We start from the raw sequence: 24,537 nt of genomic DNA, 5'->3' as shown, positions 1-24,537 counted from the left end.
AGACAAAATGTCTCTTCCCCTTTGAGAAGGAGCGACTCCACTAAATGGGAAATAAAATGTCTTACCCACTCCCTAGCAGTCTGTATTCTGGCATCCCATGGTCTCAGTTTAAGGATGGACGCACAAGAGACTAGACAAATGTGAGCCTGCATCTGAAAGCTACACTCAAAGTGAAAGACAGGAAGGAGTGAAAAGAAGGACAATAAAACAAACTGGGACCCAATTAATCAGCTGACAAATAAAGCAATGTGCAAAAATTAAAGTCAGAGAGGCATTACAATTTGTGTAAATGTTTATTAATCTGTCTTGACATGAATCAATATTCAGTGCAAATATTTGTCATTATTCTATTCAGCGGGCATTATAGTAATGTGAGGACTTAGCACAGCATACAAATTATGTCAAGCTCTCAAGGTAAACCAGACCGCCCGTGAGTGGTGAATTGAAGAAGTATTTACATTCTGAAGTAAGTGCCAAGTAATGTAAGCTGCATAAGCAAAATGCATTGGGAAAATAACAAGACTTTAGTATGAATAACGCTTTCCCTGCAGATTCCTGAGTCAAAATTGCACATATAACATTAAAAAACAGCTGTGTTGTGTAATTAACAGAAAAGCCACTTTACGGTTTAAAAACTTTACATTTTTGTTATTATAAATAAGGCATGCTGCTATCCAGTGTCAATGTTGATTGATAAGGGCTGTCAATGGGTGTTTAAAAGGCACATTGTGACACAATATATTCACTTTAACCTGGGAGCTCTGTGCATGAGACGGAGTGCTGTATTCTATGATAGTGCCACTAAATGTCTGGAGGTCATAGACAAACACACCAGCGCCAATACCAGGAAGCAGTCCATTAAAAAATCTCCTTCATCTAGATTCATTAGTAATTGTTGAGAGGTATTTCTGATATGTCTCCGGTTACATTCATGATACAAACAGACAGCAATGCCTCGAATGTCGTGGCTGGTGCACGCATGGGACGTGCCGTCTTTCTTGCAGACATGTTTGACAGCTGGTTGACTCTGACTCTGCATTGTCCCACTGCCATAAACCTCAGTGTCGTTCATTAAACACCATCTACAGCTCACTGGAGGCTCATTCAGACATTCAGAGTCAACACATCTGACAGAGTTGTTGTTATTAATTTTAATATCACAGGTAATCATCAAGCGCCTGTCGGCGAATCACAGTGTGAGGTTGGAAACAACTATGGATAAATGCCTTTTATGATTTGTGTTGACAAATATTCCTAGATTAGTCGCTTCTGGGTATTCTTTGATATGTCTATAAATGTCAATAGGTGATTCAACTATTAAGCAGTATGGAGCTCGATATTTGACCTGCTCACCCACTGAAACACATCAGGGCCGCATCTACTCTTTTATATAGTTGTACCATGCAAAATATCATTAATTTTGTGAAGATGTAAATGTAAAGAAATATAATTAAATTTGAAGTTCATTCCTGAGATATCCTAAATACAGTGCAATGTATGATGCTTTCAGAGGATCATTCAGTCCTCCTGAGGTATAGAAAGGTCAGCAGTACACTCAAAACAAAATCAAACTGTGTTAGTTGCACACTGCGTTGTGTCAGTTGTTGAACATAAACATTTCTGAAACAACCTTTTTTGCTATTTGAGAAAATAAAATATTTCTTTTAGACTTAAGAAAATACAGTTCTTAGACAGAAATAACATTTAATTTTAAGTTAAAGACATTTATAGTTTAACATGTTTTGGATTAGTTATGTTATAGATGGTTAAGCATGGGTAGAAATAGTTATGGAAGCCACCATAAATAATAAAATGTCACTGTTGACCAGTTCCAGGCGTTAGTACGCTCGGTCTCTAAACAAGGCTGTGCAAAAGTGACAAGTTTGGTGTTACACCTTCTCTGCTTCTTGGGAGGTCTTAACAGACTCGAATGGCAGCTCATCTGAAGTGTCCACTGGGTTGTCATGGGCCTCGAGGTCCTTCTCCCCATGCTGGTGCTTTGCAAAGTTTACAAAGACCTGGAATTTCAATGAGGAAAAGAAGGGACTTAAAGGCAAATTCAAGATAAATAAAACGTATAATACACACATAACTGAAGGGCCTGACGACATTTCTCTACCCGTCTCATTTTTGCTCTCCCTCGCCCTCTGCCTCTAAAACAAACAGAACTAGTAGTACAGACGACGGGGTGCATGTGAATGAGTAGCCAGACAAGGGCTGTGAAGCATCAAGTAAGCGTCTAGGCTCACACAGTGAATGTCAGTTTGACATCTTTGACCAGCTGAGAAAGAGAATAAAACAATCATTCTTCTCTCTGTGATGCCCATTTAATGTCAGAAGAAATCAATCCTATGGCGTTCATAAAAAAGCTGTGTGTATTTCATTGTGCTGTAAACATCACTGTAGTCTAGGCTTTTTATTCTCTTAGCATTAGCTGTCTGTTGTGGTAAAGCTTCACGCAGGGATTTTTACTCAACAGGAAAAAAAGAACAAAGAGGATCATATAAAATGATAAGAGCATTGCTTTTTCATTAAAAGAATTTCAGTGGCTGTGTGAATATAAAAGGGTATGTGAATTACTAGATTGTATTTAAAATCTCAATGGGGGAAAAAAAAAAAAGACTTAAAAGATCTCTCAGACCAATTCCATCACAGAAACTACGACTCCCTATGAATTAAATCACTCTTCACAGCTACACACTTGCCAGTAAATGAAATGGGACAGAGCATAAACGAACAGAAATAAACAATAGTATCCTTTTGGGCTTTTGTTTTTGAGAAGCTCAGATAATGAAGACTGGGTAATAAAGACCTATCCTGTCAGCCTTTGAAGCCTCTGTTTTTAATTAGCCAATTTATATAATCAGTACCCTTATAATTTAATGTTAATGATAAAGAGAAAAAGTCTTATTAACACTGGTAAATGCAATTTTTTGAACAAAGGACGGGGTTTGCCAATTACTCTGATGTGTTAACGGTGTAATATCTTTGTCTTTGGTGGTGAAAATGTGGAACAGGGGGCATAGCCATTGCTCATGGAATAGGCTATGGTCATTTACTATATACACTGAAACCTTTAATAAATAGCAAACACCTATTTGTTTTCAGATCAATCCCACTCTCATATCTGTACATTACGTAACAATTAGCTTACCGTAGCTCCCTGTAAAGGGTCTTCAGATGCTTATAAATAAAATTAATAAAACCCCCCCCACAAATTTGTTTTTACATTTCTATTTGTTGTTGTTTGTATTCATACAAAATTTAAAGACGTTTTAGAGGTGCTGCTAGGCAGTTTTGTTTTCTTTGTTTGTTTTTTACCTTTGAGCAGAACCGGGCTAGCAGTTTACCCCTGTCTTTTTGCTAAGCTAGGCGAATTGCCTCCTGGCTCTAACTCAGTACTTAACACACAGACCAGAGAATGATGTCGATCTTCTCATCCACAAGAAAGTGATAGCATATTTGCTAAAATGTCGAACCATTCCTTTAATATGGAACCATATGATTTCAACCATATGAACAATAATGTAATGTACTTTTTAGTGCATGGGTGTAAGTGTAACTATGTTAAGTATGTTAAGTACTATCATCAGACAAAGTCCTACTCTCAACCTTGATTTCATGGTTCTAGTCCCTTCAGAAAACCTATAGAATTATCACAGCTGATATTTCCTAAATGTTGTTTTTATTTATCCAGTTAGAGTTTTCTGAGCACAGAAAAACTGTGCTTCAAAGTCACTCTTAGAGGCAGCCCAGTACAAACACTATATGTGTATCAGACCAGCTGAAGCAGTTCGGGGTTAAATGCCTTGCTCAAGGGCAGGTTGGCAGTAGTAATGAGTGGTGGCAAATTCTGCTCTTTTACTATTTGAACCTGGTTTTAACTAAGGAGTCGAACAACAGTTTAAACTCGGGATTTCATGCAATCTAATTGCCATGGTTCTAGAGAGAAATTCTAATTATACAAGAGCGGATTATGGTCCTTTGTTCACTCCAAGGTAGAACAGGCTTTTGCCACTTCACATATTGTATTTCCGAAGCATAAGCAACAACTCTTATCCCACCAACACTGCTTGTTCAAACTATGATTTTATTGGAATATGTTCCCTACACATGTAAAGCTTCCTGACCTCAAAGTTCATGGAGCTGGTGGCTAGTTGGGTGTAAAAAAGCAAAACAGCAGACTACCTTGTAACGGAGGAGCAAGCTATGTCTGCAGAACGCCCTAGGCTAAAGTACGCTTCTGTGTGTGTGTGATTTCCAACCATCAGCAATGTGTATCAAGGTCACATTTGTCAAGGCATCTTATCGGGGCAGAATGAGTAAGAGTAAAAGAATGACAGTAGCAACAAATACACCCTCCATCCATTTTTCGGCCTCTGACCCTGCCACTGGCTGATATTGGCTTGATGTGCTGAGGCATGCACAGCATTTCATATTCATAGTCAAGGCTATATAGTTTTGCAATAGAATTTGTAAGTACTGTATGAATTTAACTTTCGGCAAGGAGATAAGTGCTTCAATGGTGCGGTTTAAAGCATTTCTGACTGAGATGACCATGGTAAATTCATCCCCTGCTTTGTGATGTGACTTTGCTATAATGCACACTTTCTGTATTTAGCCAACCATCCATTCATGACCTAATCGTCATGCACCAGTGCTGTTGAGTGGCATTTTCTTAATAACAGATGGATACAGACATTAATTACATTACAGGAGATACATTTGGGTGTTTGTTTGATGCCCGTTGAGGCAGAACAGAGGAGGGGTAGGACGTGAATCACCCAATTAACCTCTCCTGTAGATCAAACTGGTTCCTTGCAGAATGTAAAATGGCTATTTTTATATACATGTGATCCACATGTCCATGCTTTGCCATGCTACTTGAAATGTTCTTTAGTGGTGGAAGAGTTTGCTTTAGTCTAAACTAGAATGCATGTGGTTAAATGCTTTTATAAATCATTAAAGCATTAATATACATTCACATAGGCTTGTAAGCATCTTCACACATTATCATCATACCTATAATTGATATTTTTATAACTTATTTTTATTTATTACCTAGAAAATATATTATTTAGACATCTATAATAGGCCCGCGACCCTGTACGCAGGATAAGCGGTTGACGATGGATGGATGGATCTATAGTAGGGCTGCGTCTAACATTTACTATAGTTAACAGGCAATAGGATGGACTGTAAATTACCAATAGTCACATTGTGTGAAAGCATGTTAGCTTCTGACAGGGGAAGGAATTCAATCAGGACTATTCTCTAGCCAGAAAAGCAAAATACATGAAATTAAATAACATTTGGGCTGAACATAAGAATGCAGGAAAGTGCAAGTGATAATTAAGACTACATATATTCTGAAACAAAAAGACCACCTGCTTCAGAGCGTGCAGTAGTGACAAGGTTGAACGTGGACCATTGTCTACACACAAATGACCAAATACTTCACATTCCTGCCACACAGTCTGATTCTAAAAGACAGAAAGTCACATTTTTCTTTCAAATGCGCTATATGCTCTTCACCGTCTTGGCCATCAGGGTTAGCTCGTGAGCTCCAGTCTGTGTGGATCAATATTAATTGTAGTGCAAGCCAGTTGTTACACTATAGGTCAAGGCATTTCTCTATAAATCACCAGCTGAAAGGTGACAGTCTGGGTCTCCACAGGTTCTCCAGTCCTCCCCTCTGTGTTTTAATACTATGACCTCCTGGTTCAAGTATGATTTATTTACTGCCTCTGATCTGGTAAATATTGACCAGTGTAGAATGTGGGGCGAGATGACGAAAAAGTTAAAACAGACATTACGCAAGGTTAGAGGTAGTAGTGTTGCCGAAAACCAATGAAATGAAGTGGAAATAGGAATCTGATTGTAACCCACACTCACTTAAAGTATTTAACTTTATTTCATAAATTCCTTTCCTGTCATAGTGGTAGGCTAATTGCCCCCTAAAGGGCATATTTCACTTAAATAATGCTGCAAAAGATGGTTTTATCTTGAATTAGGGCTTATCCACAAGGGGATCATGTTGATAATGAAATGTCCCATCCCTTTAGTATTCTTTATATCACATAATTTGATTTAAATACAACACTGAAAGGTACAAACATCTCTGTCTGGATTTTTTAAAATCCATGAAGAGGTGCTTTTCCCCCACGTGGTGGAGTGGACCGATGACCTTTCTGGGCTGCTCAGAGGTCCTCCTCACCTCCCACCCAGTCATCTGCTGCTGAGCTAATGGCAGGCTTGCAAGACCAGACACACTCACACTCGCCTCTGAGTGCCTGATTGCATCAGGCCCCCGGGGCCATTTGGAAAACACAAGGTGGAGCCAGTCCGTAACATGCAGGGTTCAGTTTATCTCACCAATCAGGGGGTCTAGCTAGTGCAATAGGGCTGGAAATAAAAAAAAGGCACTGGCTGAAGGGGCTTTGTAGATATAAAAACAACAACAACAAAAAAAACCTCAGTGCAGATTCTTGATCGATACTGGGACCTGGCTGCTGAACTATCTTGGCTAACTCAGTGTAGTCGTCATTGGTCAGTCTCACAGCCTTAATGCGAGAAGACAATGTGTAGGCAATGAGAGATCTTTAAATCTTACCACGGACTGAACAGACTTGCATTAACTGAGAGCACTTAAATTGCTGAATGCATTGACTGATGACCTAATGATCTGTTTAACTGAGTTGACATGCCACAGAATAACAGTAGGACAATAGAACATGACACTGGATTGACTACAGTCAGCCTACATTACAAGTTAAATTTGGAATCAAACGGTGCATCCCCTGCTACTGTACAAGCTCAAAATACTTTACGGCTAGCAGAGGGACTCATGCATCAATAACACTTAATTTGTATAAAGGAATATTTGTCATCAGTCTGTGCCTTTTGGAAATAAGCAAGTTTCCACAATTCACACTATAACTACTCAGCAGAAATGTTTCACACATTATGGAGTGCACTTTTCAGAGGCTTCGGGTTAACATTAGAAACATGTTTTTCCCAGTGCATAGCCACACGTGGGCAAACCATGTGCACAAGAGAAAAAAGCACAGCATGGACTCTGTGTGGGTAAAGCCTTGTGAATATTATTTGCAAATATATTGCCACAATTTCTGACGGTAGAGATGAAAACTGAGAGATTGGAATACATGTGTTGCTGGCTTTCTGTAGTAGTAACAATGAATGGAGACAAAGAGGTTTCAGTTGATTACTTTTTTACATTTACCTTGGAGAATGATACTATGGGATACTGATCAAAGGGGCAGTATATTCACCTCTAGAAAAAAAAGCATGGGTTAATCTATGCAGCGACTTGGGGCAAAATACCAAAATCATATTTAATAATCAGCTACAATGTGAAATGGGAAGCTTTTTTCCCCAGTATGCTCTCAACAGCTGGTATGACAGAGATCCATCACAAAGTGAAGTTTTATAAACTAAATTCGGGAACTAAGGCCACGCCTCAAACTCATCCAATTTCCGCACACCTAGTACTTAAGCGCACCTTCTCCGTTCACCTCCCCTCATCTAGGCTTTCTCATCCCTCACACCCAAATCCCTTTCTTTTCCCTCTCTCTCCCTCTGCTCCCTTCCCTCTCTTTGTTTGCATACAGGTTTCCGCACGTCCGCGGACTAAGAGACGGCTCCACCGGTTCCCGCACACCTTCTCACCGGTCTGCTCTTCATTCACGCATCCATCGGCGCGGATCCGACTCCTCCCCTTCATCCCCCACCTGTCTTCCCCTGAACCCTTCATCCACCACACCTCGACCCCTACCCCTCATCCCTCGACCCTCTCCCCATCCCTACATCCCTCAGCCCACCCTCCGGGCACTCGATCCATTCTTTTCATGCAATCTATCTCGGCCCCATTACAAGCAATAAACCATTGTTAACCTTCTACGTTCGTAGGCGTGGTCTTTGTTAGTGAATGAGACCAGTACATTACTCAATCTCAATTGAACATTCATACTTAGTTAGTCTGTGGCAGGGGTTTTCAAAGTCTGAGACTCCCCGCAGACAAAGCTTAGAAAAAGCCCCCCCACTTCCATTCACTGAACCTCCCCTGAAACAGTTTGGACCCCCCCTGGGTAGGCCCACCTCCCGCTTTGAAAACTTCTGGTCTATGGCTTTACAATGTATTCACTCTCCTGCATGGTGATGATAAGTGCTAAGATAAAACAAAGCCTTAAAGTCCTTTGTGAAAGATGTCTGCAAAACTTTAATGTCCACAAATTAGATGAAGAAAAGCAAAGAAGAGGTGACGTCATATGTCATAGGTTCAGCTGAATAAGCCTGATAAATAGCCTAAAGTCTGCGGCATAATTTCTCCCTAATAGCCAGAAATGTCTATTATTATACCCTGAATATCTGCAGGCCTCAATGTGCTGTCTGTCATCCTTTCACTTACATATGTCAGGGGGAATGATGTAGAATAAAGTCTATTGGTAGACTCCACAAATCTAAATTGAAGCTAAACTTTATCTATACTGTATTGTGCTCAGTCTGCACCTGTGTTGTGCCCAGGCTTTAGTAACTTATATGCAGTATATGCTTTACTACAGTAAGTAATGGCCACACTTACTTTATTCCTATAAAGTTTGTAGGACTTTTTAAGAAAATGTTTTCTGAACATATTTCTTGCAACTGGCTTTTTCGAAACAAAATCAGGTTGTGGTTTCTTGCACTTTTCTTAAACATGACAGTGGTTATTTAAAAAAAGACAACAACAAATAAATCCTTGATGTTGTACCTGTCAAATGGCTAGAATGAAACTATGAAATGAAATTAGACACACTTCAAAGACTCGTCAAAAAGTTGTCGTACTTATCCCATTTTCTGGGCCTTACCTGATCCAGAGTGGTCTGAGACACAGAGTAGTCTTCCACACCCAGACTGTGCTGATGGATGGTGAACTGGCTGAAGATGTTGGCCAAAGCTCCCTGTGTGTATGGGAGCTGATACTGCAGCGTGTTGTGATGCTTCTCCTTCAGGACGCTGCCTGGGAAGTTCTGCTGCATGAAGTCCTCAACTGGCGTCAACACGGGAGGAGAGCCACCAACCCTCACGATCACTGTGTAGCCATCACCAAACCTAGAGCAAGAGGCCACAATTAAGTGTTCAGTACAAAAACAGAACTGCAAACAAGGTTGCCAGTGCCAAATTGCTCACGGCTGGTCATCTAAATAACAAACTTTTCTTTCCCCCTGTGGTCACAGCACAGTGTGATGGATAATAGGCTGGTGTGCTGGAAGAAAGAGACGAGACAGGAAGCAAAAGAGATGACAAAATATAATTGGTCTCATATCCCCTGCTATTTCAAGCTTCCTGGATGTGGTGAGCTGGAGGAGCAGCTGAGTCACAAGCAGCTGAGAGCAAAAGCAGCTTGACTTCAACAGACAACAAAGTTGCTTGCTGATGGATAAACTTTTCAATTTTTCAAGTAATACTAGGTTTCAACACAATCTTCTGCACCCAATGTAAAAGAAAGCATCAATCTGAGTCAAGCAGAAAAGCCAAAAGAGATGAGACAGAAATTGCTTTTAGACACGAGTGAATATTAGATAAGAAGCATATGCATGGTTGAAAACAACTAAAGGATAAAAAGGATTTAAAGACAATGCATTTTATTTTGGATAGGTAATGTTATAATTATTTAGGCATGCCAGCCACTTAGCGTTACCTGACGAGCAATAATAATTATGTGAGATCACTAAACAGAGGTAGAGCTTGTGTTGGCAAATGCATGTTGAACAATTTGTGGAAGGGAAATCTGAATAGTCTGCCATTTCTTTAATTTGAAAGCCGTTTACAGTATTTTGCTGCTGTAGAAGCCCCACAACCTATGGAAAATTATGGATTTCTGCTTTAAAGCTGCTCGGATTACAGGTTATATCCATTGCACACTATAAGCAGACTTTTGAACTAAAATTTAAAAAGCATAACTCCATTTTTCCAAAAGCACACCCATTTCCCTAAACTCTACACACAAATGCCTTCATTTCTCATTGCCTACACCATGTGGTCATTGAGAAAGCAAAGCCATCTGATATTGTTCACTCAATCAGCACAGGTTGAGCTCAATTAGCTCAACTACCCAGGTGGAAACACAAAGAGTCATAATTGATAACACACCAATCAGACGCTTCAATAGCTAAATAAAAGGGCCAGAGTCAGTCAGAGTGTTCTGTACAGCACACTAAGGATTAAAAAATGTGTGCAAATGTACAAATGTATACATTTGTCATTTCTTTTGTTGTGTTCATCATGTGAAAAGGTTTCTGAGGGGGAGAACCAAAAGCAACATTACTAATAGATCGGTTTTTGTAGTATTGTTTTGAATTTATCTCACCAGTGAGTAAAACTGTGTTGTAGTGTGTGAGTGTTTGAGTGCTTGTGTGTCATATCTGTGGGCAAAGTTTGGTTTTTCAGCATAATTTAATGGTTTTGAGTGGAGAGCTTCATTTTGACCTAAAAATAGGATGTTTGGGGAATTGTGTGAGAAGTTGTGGATTTGTGTTTAGAGTTTCGAGAAAAAGAGGCATCATTTCAAGAAATGTGTTTAAGCAATTGAGAAAAACTGTAAGGTGTTTACATACAACAAATGATTATGTTTAATGTGAAAGGTTGGCAGTAGCGATTAACCCACAGAGAATTATCCCCTAACTCTGCACTTTCCCTCAGCTATGGAGTGTTTTAGCATCACAAAGCTAAAATGTGTCTTTTAGCTCATTGTTTTGGTTCAGTCCCAATAACTGGTGAACAGATTGGAGCATTTGGCAGCTCAAGGGCCAGATATTTCCCTCAGAAGCTGGTGGAGACCAAAACCGAGCTGAAAGGAGCATTTATATTTGATTTACATTTGACAAGTCTCCAGAGAGACCACTCCAAATCAATGTTGATGTTTCTCAGTGTCTACAGGATTTGTAAATACCTGACTGTTGGCTAACAATGAGAAGATGACAATATAGCAATGTTGTGTTTACAGCTTGTTCTGCTAAAATTGCTTCTTTAATAATCTGAACATACAAACAACCTAAATTATTTGTAGTATATGATAAGTAATGCAGAGAAATTGTGCTTGCTTCATTGACTAGCCAGGGTTTGAAGACATGTCAACACGGTCTACTGGTAAAACTTTACAACATGAGCAATATCTTGGACATAAAATATTGTCACCGCTGAAAATGGGCCATAGCTAAGCTCTAAAGCTAATTAGCATTCTGCATCTTCCCTGTTGTATGCTACGTCTGGTGAGCACCAAATAAGACTGCGTGCCTTGTTATTCTGTCGTTAGCACTCTTATGACCCATTGTTTTCTGCCTAATTAATTCCCTAATGTTGGATTTACTCATGGAAATGTCCATTGTGGGCTAGTACAGAGCTACATGCAACGAGAGGCAGAGGCTCCCTTAGAGGCAATTAGAGATATGGTGAATAAACTGCAGGCCTACACGATCCCAAAGGGAGTGAGAGGGGAAGTGAAGCTCTGTGCTGGTGCTGAGAAGCACAATGAGTAGACTCCATGGATAGCAGAATCCCTTTAGTTAAAACAGGACTTGTTGAAGTTGAAGAGCTGCAGTGCAATAATAGTGTGACTGATAAATTGTACGTGAGACTGCTTATTTCCACCGAGAATGTCTTTTTAATGCTACTTTCAGATTCGAAATTTGTCAAGACACATTGACTGGCACGTCTGTAGCCTCCTTAGGTTGGGTTTTCTTGCATTCTGACTGGACAGGCCAGAAAACATGCTGTGATCGGATATCGGATGTATATTCACATACAGTAAAGCTACAGAAGCTGGCATCTGAACCAATCACCTGCTACATCATTATCACCATCCCCATGACCTCTGTGTCCTGCCACACTATCTACAACTAGTGCTGCCAAAAGATTGAGGTGAGGAAATTACAAAGCCTTGCTAAGATTTTGTGTTAGTTAGCATCTGGAATCGTTAAAAACAACATTAGCAAATATATACATATTTCATTTTAATTTGCTACAATGTAAGGGGGAAATAAAACGTCTCAAAACGAGGCACAAGATTGCAGACGATGCACAGCAATGACTGGACTGTTTCCCATTCTATGATGCAATAGACCGCATGGCATGCAATCCTTTCACAACCACATATACTGTATAGGGAGGATCTGAGAACTGTTCCTTCACTGTGATCTCCTCAGGGGCCGCACACTGTAGGTGATCAAAAGCATCCCCATGAAACTCAGACATATTATGTGGATACAACTATGGGAGCCCTGCAAGTATTTTATATTTAACACTTAATTAAGCAGCTGCCCTGTAGACAGCCCTTCAACTGTTCCAAATTATACTCTGCACTGACCTGAGCCCTGCTCGACCTTGCTATGATATACTGTTCTTTTGCTAGGCGGCTACTGAGTAAGTGGAAAAGAAAAGCACAATCATCATGGTCATCAGAGGAACGGGGGTCTCAATGGCAACTCTGATATTATTGCGCAAAACTAATTATACCATAGCAGCACTGCTTTGTCATTCTTTAAGAATCTTTCTTCTGATACTATTCAAAAGCTATAATTTTTTATTTTCATTGTCTACATTCCACTGTGACATGATTATGATATCCATGTGGCAATGGAATTAGGCATAAAAGACTATAATAATCAGAGATTTTAAACAGCAGGACTGGGTTCTTGTTAATGGGTACTTGTTAACGTAATATGGTCATTTGGCCATTTTAACTATGAAAGGTCCATGAATAAAATTGGCTATTTAATACTTTCAGTCAGAGTGAAAAAACATGCACATGTGTAATGGCCAGGTGCTCAGTCCAAAAGAGTGTAACTGAATTTATTTCCCAAATCTCTTCTTAAAATATTGTATGTTTTTTGAAATTTGCAAATTGTCTCTTCGTAAGGTACAGTGTTGAATCCTGAGTTGAAACGTTAAATCTTTTGTGGCATCTACTGTCAAACAAAAGATATTATAGATATTTTTAGTACACTGAGTCCAAACACAACAATATCATTGTGCTCTATATGCTTAAAGACGGTTGGGATGTGTAAATCTTAGACCACTGTATATGTTATTGTGAATAACTATGGGGAAAAAAAAAAACTATTCTTAATGCGTGGCTTAAATACTCTATTCGTGAGATATTTTCATACAGTATTGTGTCTTTGCATTTCATGCAGTGTCCACCTCTCCCTTTAACAATGCTTATCCGTTATGATTTGCTTCCGCAGCACCATCTTCCATGAGTAAAGCATACATTCTATATTAAGTGCACAGCTAGAACACATCTCACATTGTGTAAAGCTGCATCATTTTTTGATAATTTTTATAAGATGCAACAGACGACACAGTCTGTAATCAGACCCCACCACAACATCACAGCCATCCCCACACATCAAGCTTAATTCATCATCCAATCAAGACTATGACCATAATCCCCTTGTGTTTATTATAGCTGCCGGCTCAGGAAATGAGCTTTGTCCAAGGACTGCCGAGCTCGGCCAAGATGCAAAAACATTTTTTGCAAAAATCCAATAACGCCGGGAAGCATTGTGGCGAAAGGGTTTGGCGAAATGGTTTGGGGCGTATGTGGGTAATCAAATGCTGCTTGTCAGTGACAGTAAAAGGGCTTATCAATTAGCTTCCCCACATTCTCTCTCCCTGCCTACCTTACTTTTATTTCCTTTCTTTCTGCAGCTACACATGGGGCTTTTGATAGCACTTTGGGAAAAATATCTTTCTTTCAAATTCATAATTTTTACTCTGCCTCTGTATTCACAACAAAACAAGTTCTTTCATCTTTGATACACTGTCTGTCTTGGCTCTCCTCAAATACTCTGTGTAGGGAAAGGTGGGCTTGGATATGTTTAAACAGAGGCTGCACTACACTGCATGGTCATAACAATAAAGCAGCATGCTTAAAACAATTAATTTGCTTAACTTAGTGATTTAAAAGCTAATAGTGAGATCTTTGCAGTTTGGGGTTGAATCCAGCCTTAGAGAAAATCATGAATAGATTATGTTTAAAGACATGACTGCACCACATTGTCATAACTAATCCTTTCATAATATTTTACATTAGAGATATGATACAGCAGCTCAACACAGCATGGCAGAGCAATGTCTGCGCTGCAGTTCTCTCTTGTTCATTTTCATTATTCTGCCTCAATCCTCTCTTCCACCCTGGTCCGCTGGAAAGTCGTTCTTCCATGTAATTTAAAACAAACAACAGCCAGACACAGATAAGGGCATGACAGGCAGCAAATAATTCTGCTGCCTTCCTTCATCTGAGGGAGTCTAGAAAGGTCACCCTCGCCACTGCCAAACCTTGTATTTGTGTCCGCAGGGGGGAGGGCAGATGCGGGGCAAGAGGTCACTGTGAAGCCTGGGTGGTCTGGTGCTTTGATCAGGCAGGAAGTCATCCAAAAAAACTTCCTTAGTTCCTGGAGGGGGAGCTAACAGAGCTCCAGGCTGAGGCTCCATAGGAAGTGTCAGGACAGGGGGACGGATGGATGCATACAGGGATAGATCTTTGTCCAATCAGAAAAGGACAGTTTGGCAATGTAGGGAGTTGTTCACAAATGTGTTGATTAACAAATATTGTATGTTCACAGTTCAAATATCATATATACAATATATCATAGTGTACATCGAAATTAAAGCCTAACAAAGATGTTAAATGCATTTCTGTCCTTTGCAAACAACATTTTTGTTTTGCTAGCGGTCATCTTCTTTCTTGTCATTTGATGGCACTTTGCTATATTTCTTGGCACATTATTGATAATAAGTTAAGAAACCGATAAATAAGCTAACACTGAGTGACAATGCAGTGCCATTTTGTGAAAAGGCACAAATTCTACAGCTCCATGGTAAAGCCAGTCATTATCTCCCCTATTATTATATTACTATATTATACTTGGCTTGGTAATCTCAGGTGACAAGAACAGGTTGCAACATATAGCCAAAGTGTCCAGTAAGATAAGTGGTGATAAACTGCCTGATCTGTCTCAAGTTTTCTTGATTTATACATGTTTTGTGTATTTTAGCATGTTTTAAGTACCTTCATCTGTGTGTCTAAGTTCTATGTTTTACCTGGCTACAAGATAAATTTCACCTCTGTGACAATAAAGTTAAAGTTGAAGATTATCACCGCTAGCTGTCAATAGGTGGAATAGCACGAGACTGTTGAAATATGTCAGCCTTATGCTTCGTGTGCATCGTTGCGCACATGCTAGTGGAGCACAAGATATGAACCAAACAGGGGCCTGCTAATCAAAGCATCCCTACATACTGTAGCACCACTACAGAGTAGCTTTAATATACATTACAATCCCTCTTACACACTAAACTAAAAAAAAATACTCTAATATAGTGTTGTCTGTGAAGATTCCAGGTCATAGTTCTTCAAGGAAGGTTAAAATCAAAGGGCAACTGGTTTTGGTTGAAGATACTTGATGATGTTTTGCCTCTCAGCCAAGGGGCTTCTTCAGTTCTGGTTGAAGATACTTGAAAACGTTTCAACGTCATCAAGTATCTTCAACCAAAACCAGTTGCCCTTTGATTTTAACCTTCCTTGGATATACAGTGTCTATATGTGATTCATCTAAAATTAATATGTGAAAACTAGCAAATGATGGTCACATGCTTGCTGACGGGTCTCTGGCAATGGAACAAGCCTCAATTTTCAGTGTAAGTGATCATTATGGTTGGAGTGAAAAGTGTAAAATGATTGTGTTCAAATAAAACTGTTTCACCTGTCCTTCCTTAGTGATAGTTTTCAGTGATTAGTAGTGACAGACTGCTTCTATGGCATATTTACAAGGTGTGTTGCATGTGTGTTTCAAAAGTATTTATACACAAAGGCCATCATCTGGCCTGTAAAAGTTATTACTGCAGGATTTTCAAACAAGCATAGTTCCACAAGGACATAATAAACTACTCAGAGCCATGTAGCAATTTCTGCAGACCTTGAAGGATCAAATGTAGATGCAGATGTCGGTCTTGCTTTTAAGCACAAAAAAAGCTATGATAAAACTAACGTCTCTACAAGAACCACAATCCCACATAAATTAACATTCTCTATCAATTAACCATCAAGGGTAAAGATGTTGTATATTTTGAGTGCCGACAGCTCTCAGATACATACAGTACATATACAGTACACCATCTGTGTCTGTCAGTGTTCTAGGAGTCTTAATTACACCTACGTTGCTGATGCATTGTAAACGGTAAAGAGAATTATTTTGTCATCCATCGCCGCTGGTGACACGCACTTAAAAGCCGTAAACCATTTAGTTAATGGCACACCTGCTGAGCCGAAGCGGAGTGAGTGGGAAGGAGTTTATTGGACTTCTCAACGTCAACTTCCAAATTGATCCAAACTTTCAGACAACACTCTTGTAAAAACTCTACTGCGCCCACATTGCATTACCTTAATGCACTGAAGGCACTTTACCCCCCACTTTTATATCATGACGTGCTTTAAGCAAGGAGAAAATAAGACTCCAGAGCTGTGGTGTGTACTTACTGCAGGTACTCTATGAAGAGGGGATATGAATGATATCAATCAGTGAAAAATCCTGCATCGGCTAGGGTGTCCTTCCTAACTGACAAGATTATAGGGGAGCTTTGAAGCTCCTTTTATTGGTTCCTCCACTTCATTTGGGTTTACTTAACATCTGGGAGCTTTCATACCAGCACACTGTTGTACTAAAGCACAATTTACAGCCTCTTGCACATTTTTTTAATACTTATTCACCGCCTACCCCCCCCTTCTCCATCAGCCTTTCATAAATTCCTAAGAGTGTGATTGATTAGAGGGTCTCAATATCAGGACAGGTAAGGAGGATGTTTTTAACAGCCATGGGGAAAGATAATGAAGGGGCTTCTTAAAATGGCCGCCCTACTGTTCAGAATCCACCTCCCAAACCAAATATTCAGCCTGACCATCTCTACAGCAGTTTAAATGGGCTTTTTTTGGCTCATTTGGGGCTTGATTGATACACAGAGACGGGGGTTGTTGAAGCAGCAGGACGGCATCTCAGTGATAAAGGCAGGGTCACTACTGAACTAAAGGGGGCAGCACTAACAAGCACTTGGATGGCTGGGTTGGAAGCCTTTCCACCTGAGAGCAGCAGAGGGAGGAATAAATATGGGTAATATTGTGAGAGGTTTTTGAAGGAGAAGGGGCTGAGAATGTGGGAGGGTGAGCGATGGGGGGTCAAAATGTGAGAGCTGCCCCCGCAGTGAGATTCTGCACTCCTCTGAGGGGCTTGTGATGAGAAAGAGATGGAGATGTTGGGGGGTGGGGGTGCAGGTCAGCCACTCACGCAGTGTGACAGTGGCGTGCACCACCTGCCTCTATCGCCGTGCACCCCCTCCCCTCTACTTCAACCCCTGCTGTCTGATGGAACTCTTCCCATCTGCAAACTGGCAACAGCTTGCGAGAATCAAGCCCTGCCATTTCCACCACATTATGGACTCAGATGTGGAGACAAACACAAAATACTGGACATTGAGTATTTTCCCCCTGCTAGGCTGGATTGATGAGGCTCACAACCACTTAAACGATGGTGGATAACATGCTAAACCAGGGGTAGGAGTGTGTGTGTGTGGGATGGGGAAGCAACATGGAAGCACAAACATGTGGCGGGATAGTGACGAGAAAAGAAAACAGAGAAGACAGTCCTTAATTGCCTTTTCAGTCATTAACAGGGTCCCACACCTCATGAAACATTAATTACACCAAGCGCAGCGGAGATAGGGACGCTTAATTAGAAAGTATTCACTGCGTGGCAAGAGCTGAGCGATAGCATTTCAGCGGCATGTAAATTGCTGGTGTGAGATCTAAAATAAGCACGGCAAGAATCGGTGTAGACGTCAGGCTTATCTGGCTTCCTCTCACTTGAATGTCTTGTGAAGTGCGCTTCCCTTTTACCTGATAGCATGTTGAGTGAAGTAGGACATGTGTTAACCCCCTGTTCTCCTCCCTTGTTTACTGCTTCTTCCCTGCCCCCCATGGCTCTAACCTAGCCTATTCCTCCTGTGTGGTTCATAAATTATTTAGCACCACTGTGCTAGTCCACCGACAGACAGGATGTAATTGACACAGAGGATCTGTCAATTGCCCTAACATCTGGGAGGGGCTGATTAGTGCATCACTCTCCCACTTTAGCCCTTCCCCTCCCAACTCTCCCTCGTTCGCACTCTTTTTTAGCCCTATCTACAATCTCCTGTTTCTCTCTCCAGGCAGAGGCCAATGAGGTGACATTAACGCTCTTGATGTGAAATGCCCTTGACACTGTTACCCCCTCCTTGCTGTTCCAGCCGTTTCCCCTAATCCCCTGCACAACTTTAAAAATGGTCTGCTCCACCCCTCGTCCCAGGTGTATTGATCTTTCTCTCCACCTGACGATTGCCACCACATATTCCTGTCGTGCATGTAGCTCTTGTGTGTGTGTGTGTGTGTGTGTGTGTGTGGAATGTCCTTTCTCTTACAAGATCACACAATGGAGTGGTAATAATGTCACCAGACTGTACCTAAGGTAATGGATGGGCCTCACTGTTACATGCAGGGCTCAGGGCATAAGTGCTAGCCTTGGGAAATGTCATAGGAACATCAGAAAGCGTTCCCGAGTGCTAAGAGTTAAGGGCAAGGAGATATCCGTGATGGAGACATAACAAAAAGCATTAAGAGACAGGTATAAAGCCTATTAAGGGTGTGCATAAGGACAGGGATGGTAGAAATAGAATTTATGGGTCTGTAGAGAAACAAGTGTGGAATTGAGATAACGGTGAAAGACTTGGGACACTAACCTGAGGCTCACAAACCTGACCGTCTGCATATATGGATGTTTTCATGTGAAATCAATGCAATCATGTTGATGAGTCTCCATTAAAAACCATCTTTAGCTTAGTAGACAAAGATATGTGGGGCATATATGTGGGTTAATTAAGAATCATCCTGGTAAGCAAAACAGATGAATACCTCAGGATATAGAAATGTAAGCGTGCATATAATATTAAAGGTTTACAAAAGGTTTCCAAGTTTTACATTTTGGCATATACACTTATTTGTTTTCTTGCCAAAAGTGAGACTGTGAAGTGACAAGATTGGTACTGCTCTTGTGTCTCATCTCTTTCTATTATAACACCTCTAACTCCTAACCTCTAACATGCGCTTCCTGTTCTCTTCTTCTTCGATCCCCTTATAATTATCCTGTATTGATTGCACTTTTTGTTAACTCTTACTTCTTTCCCTAGGTACCCCATTGATGCGATGTGTGCTACTAGCTCTTACTAGTATTTATTAGTGCTCTTACTAGTATGTATTTTCAGTTGTAGATCTCTTACTGTATTGATGCTTTGTTGATGCTTGTATGTTGTTCCTCTAATGTAACTCGCTTTGGATAAAAGCGTCTGATGTAATGTTATGTAATGTGTCTGTACACTAAATATAAAGCCAGAGCGAGCTGCTGTTTAGCTTAGCTCTGCGTAAAAGACCTGGCTTTGTCCAAAATGTGTAAAAACATGCCAGGTAAGCCGTTTCCCCACTGTTTTCAGTCTTTATGTTAAACTGAGATAATTAGCTTCTGGCTTTAACCTTATACTTAACGACATATACATGTGACATCAGTCTTCTCATCTAACTCTTAGCAAGACAGCGAATATGTGTACACCTTTTATAATAATGACATTGTGGAATGTATGCATGGTTCCTCTAGTACATTTTGATAAATTGTGTTTTTTTTCTTTGTGCATCTCATATAGAACCTTCTTAGTGCAATAAATGAAAAACAAACAATATGCATTTTTCTTCCTTTTCTTCTCTGAAAGACATGAATAATTTTCTTTTTTATTACCAATATACATGTTCGTATGTTATTTATATATAAAGTATAAATAAGAGAACACCTCAGTGGGAGAAAGGGGTTTCTTTCATCTCAAATCGAGGAGCTCTAAAGTTTTGTTTAATTCTATTCTTGGTGTAGCACACTAAGTAGTAAAAGAAGGACACTTACCTGTTCTTCAGATGCTGGATGCTTCCGAAGCACATGAAGCGACCGTTTACCATGATGGCCATGCGTGTGCAAAGTGCTTCACACTCCTCCATACTATTGAAAGAAGAGGAGTTGACTTGTAAATGAGAAGCAGCAATAATACCAGATACTTTAGTCTCTTCTGTTCTAGATAAATGTATAAATTGCTAAAGTGTACTGTCTTCAAGGCTAGAACACTGATCCCAGATGGTTTTTATAATTAATCTTAGACTGTGTCGGCTCACATTATTTGGCCAATATAGATCTCTACTGACTTACTGAAACTTTTCCTTCTCATTTACAGGTAAAGTTTGGGTTAGAGCATTTTTATACATCTACTCTGACACCTTAAATGGACGACAAATTTGGTAATTAGAGGGAGAGGAAGCGACCATCTGTAGTTCTTATGATCTAATTTTTTCTCTTTCGGTGTTGGGCTGGAGCAGGAGTCATTTGTAGTTGAGGCAAAACCTGTGAAGCCTTTCTGAGGAATGGCACAATTAGGATTATGACTTTGTAAAACCTGGTGAATCTGCCACTTAACAAAACACAACCACCTGGTCATGCCATGGACGACTGGATGCAGCTCAGCCACATTGCCCGGGACAACAACAAATGCTTTTCTCCACGAAGGCAACACATGTAATGAGAACAATATATTTCAAATGAAACAGCAGCACAGATTATTCACATGGACTGCCACGAGCACAAATGATTCATAAATCCAGGAAATTTGGGAAGCGGTGAAACGAATAGGGTTGTGAATTCTTAAATGTTCCCTGTTGACTTCGGACATTAAGTTTCACAAAAAACCCCAACAACTGGCCATCGTTTTTAATTTCTTCACTCAAAAGCACACTACAGGAGACAAAGTTGGGAAAACTAACTTTGCTCCAGGAAGTGTTGGATAATGAAAAGACTCCAGCACTGATATTGACAGTTTGTCTTTTCATGGAGGAAAAAAAAAAAAAAGCACCAGTCAGTCAATATGCCCTCATGCTTCATGAAAGCTTTATAGAAGCCTGTGTGCTTCTGGAAGCCAATATTAACTGCCATCCAGGAAACAATACCTTTCAACTAAAGTGTAATTCCAGTCAATTATAATAATAACAACATTTACGGCTCAAATTCTTGCGCTCTTTCATTACGGACAATTTGGTTGATCTGCTTTCCCTGGTGAAGAGGGAAATATTTTGGCTGCACCTTAGATGGTTAAGAGCAAATCCATCAGAGAAAATCAATAGATGATGTAGCACCTGTGTGATGTGAGAATGACTGAGCGTCCCTCTTTGATGATACTCAGGATGCAGTCCCACAGGAAGCGCCGGGCTTTTGGGTCCATCCCCGTGGTTGGCTCATCCTGCAATAAAAAAAAAAAAAAATTTTTGTCAAGGTATACCATTTACAGCAAAAATCTGCTTTTAGCAGATCATTTAATGACATACCGATAGGTGACAAATGAAAGGAAAAACCTGAATACATGAGTGGACATAAGGCATTTATCTGTCTATAGAGTATAGATTTTTGGCCTGACGTGTAAGACAGCTCTCTCCAACACCATCATCAAAACTGAATGATGAACAAGGATAGTGTTCCATCCGTCCAAGTCCCAGAGATGTGTCCAATCTATGTCAAGATGCATTGAAGCTGTTCTGGCAGTTTGTGCTCACCCAACACATAAATAAGACACTTGATGATTTTCCCTTTAATTTGACACCCATATGTATGTAAACATAAGGCAAAGGAGGAGAGAAAACAAGGCAAAAATGGGAGACACATAAAACACACACATACATAAGAAAAGTCTGTGTGAATTCTGAATTTACCCATTTACACATAGTGGAGACAAATACTGAAGCACCAACACAGCACACACACAGAGACTCAGTGACTTGCTGTTTCTTTTTCCTCAGGGTTGGTCTGTCCATGCATGATTAGAGAGTGACAGTACTCAGTCCATTGGCTGGTTTCGTTCCAGGCCTGGTTCTCCCTCACTAGCAGAATCCTACAAATCCCAAGGGGTTTATCCATCACCGTGCCCAATGTGTCCCTGTGCAAACCCTACGTGGCACTGACTCAAGGCTGCCTGGGCCCCCTGGGCTAGCACACAATACTGAAACTGACACAGACACTGACAACACATTATCCCACTGCCTCAAAGTGAAGGCTAGCCTGGCTCAGGCGAGTAAATAAGTAGGTTTTGGAATAGTGCGGCTCGATAGGCACTGAGGCAGAAAACAGAAACGGTTGGAAAGATTATTCTGTAAATGTAATTTAATATGGATTACTCATTACCTGACTGATCACTCATTAAATAGTTATTAGCGGAATAATCTGATGGATTGCTTTAAATATAGCAAAGCAATGCATTTATTACACTTTACAGGCAGAAAATTAAAGAGCATAAACATTTTTTTTTTGCTTAACATATTATTTCTGCTTTATTAGTCCATGCGATGTAGAGGGTGGAACATGGGATTACAAGTACAATTTGCAATAATGGTACAATGAAAATGTACACTTTCGTGAGCCCTCTTAGGGAGTCCCCAGTGTGATTTAAGGTCATTAAAGTTTGTCCCTCATAATAACGCGGACACAACTTCCTAATGCACATTAAAGCCGCTTAATTGAAAGCATGTGACGCAGTGTATTCTGAGTCATGCCTTCATTAATCTTCCATCAGTGGGAAAATGCTTTTGCTCTCAGTTTTTAATTCCTGATGAATAGGGGTTTAATATGTGCAAACACAGTCCTGCTCTACGCTTTTCTGAAGGAATTGGTTCTTTCCTGGAAAAAAAAAAAAAAGAATTAAAACACAACCAGTGAGGAACCCCTGAACAATAGACCCTTCTCATCCACAAGTAATGTACTTGTAATCCTTTGGGAAATTCAGTAAGGATTAACTAGATTTATCTAAAAAAAAATTTCTACCTCTCACCTTTGAAAGCATACGTTACCCCAAACTCCTATACTCTATCATGTTTTTCCTACAGTCGAGTCTCAGTGTGCTTGTAAAGAGAAAAAGAACTGATCTGCTGTAATCCAAACATCTGCACAGCATCAATATTGATTCAAAGTATTACACTCTTAATACTTAATAAAACAGCAGCGTATCACATTTTCACCATGTACAACACACGCATACAGATATATCTCACCAGGAAAATCACAGGAGGACAACCGATCAGGGCTATCGCTGTAGAAAGTTTGCGTTTGTTCCCACCGCTGTAGGTTCCTGCTGACTTGGTGGAATATTTGACCAGCCCCAGCTTCTGGATCCCCCACTCAGCCACCTTTTGAAGAGAGAAATCAAAGTGATCAAAACCCATCGTGTTGTCAAGGACAGTTCACCTAAGCCCCATCATTAGACTTAAGATGAATGATATTTTGGCTTGGATCGCAAATGTATTTACGCTGTGTGGCTTTCAAGGACAAGACATGACAGCTGGCATCGCTTTAAGACCTTAATCACAGGCTGCTGAGGTACCGTTCTCCTTGCTATTTAAACAACGTCTCGTCAAACACCAGCAGTCACGAACGTCGCCAAAGCGCACAGTATCACCAGGTCTCAAAGGACACGTTTAGGTGCCACATTAAAATGCAGTCAGTGGGACCTGCATTTCACTTCCAGTACATTTCTTGAAAACACACATGGACATTTCTGTTTACCAATTATGCAAATATGACTACACAAGGGCTCAAACTGGATTGAGAATCGCCCCCACAAAAGGCATATCACAATGGGTCACAGTAAAATTAAGTTATGCTAGCAGCGCAGAACTGGGTCCCTTTACACCGCAGCTAAGAGATCAAAGCCCTGGCGCCGGGTCTGATGCCGATGGTCGCTGCCAGCCTCTTCCTCTTTTGATCTTACCATTGTAGAAGCGGGCGGTGCGAGAGGAATGGATGGAGGCCGCGCAGGGCCAGCCACACCACTGGGCATGGTGAATAATGTAGAGCCATAACCCACAGCTGCTGCTTTTCTACCACCGGCCATTTTTCATTATGCATGGCTTCTCCCATTGAGGTTATCTATCACTTCGACATGCACTTCAGCTTGCCTTAAATGCATTGTAGTTGAACAGTATTTTGAAGGTAAACATAAAATAAAAAGACATCTGAAAGGAAAGAAACATTTCTTGTACATTTGAGGCTTTTCACATTTTTTTGATATTTCAATTACAAAAGCTTCACAGCTTATATACAGGAGCTACTGAAGTTAAAGTAATGGTGCTTCACAACATCTGCCGTGAGTAAAACAGTTAACTATGTTATTAAATGTACAAGGACAAGATGTATGAAAGGATGGAATGGTTACCATGGAGACCTCTTTTTCTGGTACCCCTCGTAACCTGGCGTAAAACTCCAGATGCTCTCGCCCATTCAGCAGGTCATCAATAGCGTCAAACTGGGGACAGTAGCCCAAGTTCTGGTGCACGTCTCTCATTTCTGTCCGTATGCTGGGACAAAGAACACATTAGTGTGA

At 40.4% G+C, this 24,537-nt stretch overlaps 1 protein-coding gene across 9 annotated transcripts in view; it reads right to left on the bottom strand.

Annotated features, from left to right (window-relative positions):
• Positions 1–277: 277 nt before the first annotated feature.
• LOC123980590 (phospholipid-transporting ATPase ABCA1-like) overlaps positions 278–24,537 on the bottom strand; it is a 202,869-nt gene continuing 178,609 nt past the window's right edge. For 7 of the 9 annotated variants that reach the window (XM_046065044.1, XM_046065043.1, XM_046065047.1 and 4 more), the window contains 6 exons: positions 24,370–24,511; positions 23,210–23,344; positions 21,308–21,411; positions 20,034–20,126; positions 8,868–9,111; positions 278–2,018 (listed from right to left, as the gene is read on the bottom strand). In XM_046065044.1, the coding sequence (XP_045921000.1) occupies positions 1,890–2,018; positions 8,868–9,111; positions 20,034–20,126; positions 21,308–21,411; positions 23,210–23,344; positions 24,370–24,511 (847 nt within the window). In that variant the 3' untranslated portion in view covers positions 278–1,889. Of the gene's footprint in view, positions 2,019–8,867; positions 9,112–20,033; positions 20,127–21,307; positions 21,412–21,445; positions 22,839–22,989; positions 23,060–23,209; positions 23,345–24,369; positions 24,512–24,537 lie in introns of those variants that run through there. The other 2 variants (XM_046065046.1, XM_046065045.1) reach the window with 2 other exon arrangements.

The sequence above is a fragment of the Micropterus dolomieu genome, linkage group LG12 (genome assembly GCF_021292245.1).
Source record: "Micropterus dolomieu isolate WLL.071019.BEF.003 ecotype Adirondacks linkage group LG12, ASM2129224v1, whole genome shotgun sequence".
NCBI lineage: Eukaryota > Metazoa > Chordata > Actinopteri > Centrarchiformes > Centrarchidae > Micropterus > Micropterus dolomieu.
This window is presented reverse-complemented; position numbering and strand designations above follow the sequence as displayed.